Below are 4,440 nucleotides of genomic sequence, written 5' to 3'. Positions count from 1 at the left end.
TCCAGCGTGTGCCATATGCCATCATCACCGCGGATTTTTCTTCTAGAGACCTAGGGAATTTTCCATCTCCCTAGGCCTCTTTCGTTTCTCCCTAGGGCGCTTGAAAAATTCGCGACTTCGGGCCGGTATCACCGTCTCCGATTAAAGCCTAGTCTACAATAGAGTCGTAAGGTCGTAAACGTAAGAAATTGACCAATCACAGTTGAATTCGAGGAGAATAATCGACTGTGATTGGTCAATTTCTTACGTTTACTACCTTACGACTCTATTGTAGACTAGGCTTAACTCAATCGACCGACTATATCTTTGTCTCTTTTCAGCTACGTTCTTAAAAAGAGACAAAGATATAATTTAATCGGCCGATTGAGTTAATCAGAGATGGTGAAACCGGCCCTTCTTCTTTCTTCTCTCTTATTACTTCAATTTTTTCAATCGTATATTTCATCAATTTTAATTTTATGTAATCCTAATAAATGAGAGAAAAAGCAATTGGATGAATTTTTGTTTTTCATTAATATTTTAAAAACTTGCAGTGGTTTCTGCATATAAAAGAGCAACAACCGCTATGAAATAAAACGTGGAATACCCTATTTCTAAAATTTTCTAAAATAATGAATACGAGACAAAACGTCTAATATATAAAAAAACTCGTGTATTATGTTACGTCCTTTTACTTGCATAGAAAAACATAAACTAAAAATGTTCCATTTAATCTTAATCGAGTTCGAGTTAATTCGAATTCTATTAATAGAATTTTATATCATTTTTATGCTATATATAATATTATTTATAATATAATATTAATTTTATAATATTAATTATACAATATAATATTAATAAAACAATTATTAATTTTAAGGCTCCTGGGTGCTCACCGCGGCCATATTGGATTGTGACGTCAGAAGCGAGAAAACACGCTGAAAATTCTTAGATGCCATTTTTTAATGAAAAGATATTCCGATTAAACAGCACTTCAGATGGCTTTAGCACACTCTTAAAAAACCCCGAAAACTATCCTTTTCCCTTTATAATCAATCAACAGCTGTAAAATGATCGAGATATCAGACTTTGACATGCGGAATGACTGCGCATGTGCAAAGACCAGACGGACTGGGCTTCATAATATTACATTTTACAGCTGTTGATTGATTATAAAGGGGAAAGAATAGTTTTTGGGGTTTTTTAAGAGTGTGTTAAAGCCATCTGAAGTGCTGTTTCATCGAAATATATTTTTATTTCGAAATGGCATCTAATAACAAGAAATTTTAGCGTGTTTTCTCGCCTCTGACGTCACGATTTCGACATGGTTGGCAAGGAGCCAAGAGCCTTAATCGAGGCTCGATTGACATGATTCTTTCATAAACATACTGGTTATACATAAATAATATTTTTCTTTTATTTTATTAAATATTTGTAAATTATTTATATATATTCTATAAGATATATTTCATTTTTCTGTTAAACAAGGTTTGAGTCTCATTGTCAGCTAAGTAGATTCTCTACTAAGAAATATTTTCAACTAAATTTGAATCTCGACCAAAATAAACTTAGATTCTCTATTAAGATTAAACAGCAAGATTTTCAATTTTTGACAAAATTTTATATATATATTATAGCCAGATAAAACATATATTTTAACTAGCTAATTTGATAAATCGATTCATAAATGTCGATTTTATTTTAACAAACTAATGCCATCAATTAATAATACCAAATAATTTTACTAAATTTGTTTCTCCGATTATTTGCATTCCACTTATATGCACGTAATGTATACGCAAAGGTTTTGCGTCGTACATAAGATTAATATATCTATTTACAGATGCATAAATTTACTTTTTAGATGCATATGATGACAGATAACAGAGAGATAAAGGAAACAATTTTTTTCGACTTAATATACAGTTTTGAGTCATATGCTAGACTTATGACTACATTTTACATTTTGAGGACATTTTATAGCACATTAATGATGCGTCGGTCGTCCTTTCTCGTTCTCTGGCTGTACTTCCGGTATGTGCGGCCAAACTGTTGGGTTGTCAGGATTTAGAGCCTGCTCCGGACAGAAGTCTCGGAAATCTTCCATTGTCATTTCAGAAAATGGTAACAAACTCTTCAATCTCTCGGTTTCCTTGTTGGCAGTGACGATACGTTCATTCGACTCCTTTATGAATTGCTCGATTTGAGCCAGCTGCGATGCATTCATAATTTAGGATCAGAAGAAAAATGATCAATATGTAACATTTCACGATTACGATCACTTACCACATCCTTTTCTTGAGCCTCAATTTGCGAGGTATATTTATCTGCTGGATACGGCACTGAGATGGATTCGTAATTCTTATGAAACTTATCGACTAATCCGGCTAAAGCAATATTTTTCTTGTAATACGCCCAGTCAATCTTTGGAGGTGTTTCTGGGTTTGCGGTCATTCTACAAATATGTAAACAATATAAATTCATAATAACGTTATAATATCAATTATTATCGCCTTTATCTAATTTTTTTTATTAGTAATATAATAATTTCATGAGTGTTTTATAAAAAGTTGATCAAAGTTATGCGTGATGCTTTAATAAGAGTGTTGAATAATCGAATTACAATATAGTTACTTTAATAGAGGTTATGTACATGCAATTGCTATCTTCGACAAAGTGGCGAGCTAAAGAATATCTTTAATCTTTGCTATTTTTTTCTCGTAACGTACTTGATTATTGTAGGGATTTAGTTTTCATTTTTTCATTGAAAACAAGAAACATTCTGATCGCGTTATATAATAGTTCGTATACGACAATCTTGAAAAAAGAAAACCGATATATATACATTTACTGACCGTCGCAGATGCTGATCAGACTTGGCTTTGAAGTTGGCGAACGCGGCTTTTTCCGTCTCCGGGATTCTTTCGGCAAGAGCCGCCCAATTAATCGCCTTAATCGCCTTCCGCGACATTTTTCCGTCGTACCTTCTCGACCGCAAGACAGCTGTTCGCAAGCATAGACTTCTACATATTACTAGATGACCGACTCACGTCAAGTTCGTGAAAAGTACTAAGAAATATAGTAGCAAAAAACACACAATGCAAATAGGACAATTTTGGGGATTTTAAAAATTCTCTAGTTGATAGCTAATTGGGTTTATCTATGTTTTTTGGCTAGAAAGCTCCTATATTGAAGAACTTAATTCTGCGCATGCGCGGAAGATATTTTAGAAAATATATATTAAATATTATATTATTATTATAATATAATAATATATAATATAATAATATATAATATAATAATAATTATAATATAATAAAATAATAATAAAAATAATAATAAAAATAATATATATTAATATATTATTATTTTTTTTTATATTATATTATTATTATTATTATTAGATATTATATTACTAGATATAACCAATGGCCGCGCGTTTAGCGGAGAAAATCACTAAATAATATGGGAGAGGCTCACTTGCGCACAGTACAATTGCACACGTTGCAATTGCACACCGTGCTATTAGACACATAAAGTTGCGCACAGTTCTTTTGCCCACAGTTCTTTTGCGCACAGTTCTTTTGCCCACTGTTCTTTTGCGCACCGTGCTGGTAGGCACCCCTACCGGAGGGATGGGTGCGGGAGGGGGAACCGAAGGCCCCCCTTGCACCCCTACCCCCCGTGTGTGTGTGTGTGTGTGTGAATAGAGCATGTGTCGCGCATTTTCGTGTCCAATTGCACGGTGTGCAAACGAACGGTGCGCAAAAGAACTGTGCGCAAAAGAACTGTGGGCAAAAGAACTGTGCGCAACTTTATGTGTCTAATAGCACGGTGTGCAATTGCAACGTGTGCAATTGTACTGTGCGCAAATGAAGGCTTCTCAATAATATTCGCTAATTTGCTGGATCTAAAAGTAGGAACCAATCACGTTCGATCGAAATCACTAGTAATTTTCTCTGCTAAATAAAATAAATAAAAATAATAAAAAATAATATAAATACATAATACAATATATATAGATGACATAATGACAGCATGTGGATAGAATAATTACGCTTCATCGAAATCGTATCTGCCATCTCTCTCCTTGATAGCCGTTCAGAGTTTACAATTTTTTTTTCTTTCTCTTCGTGTAATTTGTCATTTACAATTTAATTTACATGGAAACGAGCCAGGATTTTTTTCGACGCGCCGATCATGTAAAAGTCACCGGAAGAGGGATGGAAGGGAAAGGGAAAGGGAAAGGGTGCGTTGCGCGTTGCATCTCGCGGTCGCGGGATCGATAGAGTAGATGGACGGAGCCCGAATGTGCACTAGGTGCAGGCGAGAGACGGAGATCGAGCGAGAAATAGAAAGAGAGAGAGACAGCGAGCGAATGACGCGGCGTGGAGGGGGGATGGCGCGCGCGCGAGAGGGTGGGCGGAGTGGGAGTGGGGGTGGGGGGTGGCAGAGCGTAAA

At 35.1% G+C, this 4,440-nt stretch overlaps 1 protein-coding gene across 1 annotated transcript; it reads right to left on the bottom strand.

The window, feature by feature from the left end:
* Positions 1-1,871: 1,871 nt before the first annotated feature.
* On the bottom strand, positions 1,872-3,008 carry LOC145934737 (ATP synthase subunit d, mitochondrial). The gene is made up of 3 exons (XM_083035456.1): positions 2,835-3,008; positions 2,266-2,434; positions 1,872-2,191 (listed from the first exon to the last, which is right to left on the bottom strand). Exons 1-3 carry the CDS (start codon positions 2,948-2,950, stop codon positions 1,967-1,969), a joined length of 510 nt encoding a protein of 169 aa, XP_082891582.1. The 5' UTR covers positions 2,951-3,008; the 3' UTR covers positions 1,872-1,966.
* Between the last annotated feature and the right edge of the window lie 1,432 nt (positions 3,009-4,440).

This window comes from Prenolepis imparis, unplaced genomic scaffold, assembly GCF_030444845.1.
Source record: "Prenolepis imparis isolate NDT839.2.m4 unplaced genomic scaffold, iyPreImpa1.0 SCAF_4, whole genome shotgun sequence".
Lineage (NCBI taxonomy): Eukaryota > Metazoa > Arthropoda > Insecta > Hymenoptera > Formicidae > Prenolepis > Prenolepis imparis.
This window is presented reverse-complemented; position numbering and strand designations above follow the sequence as displayed.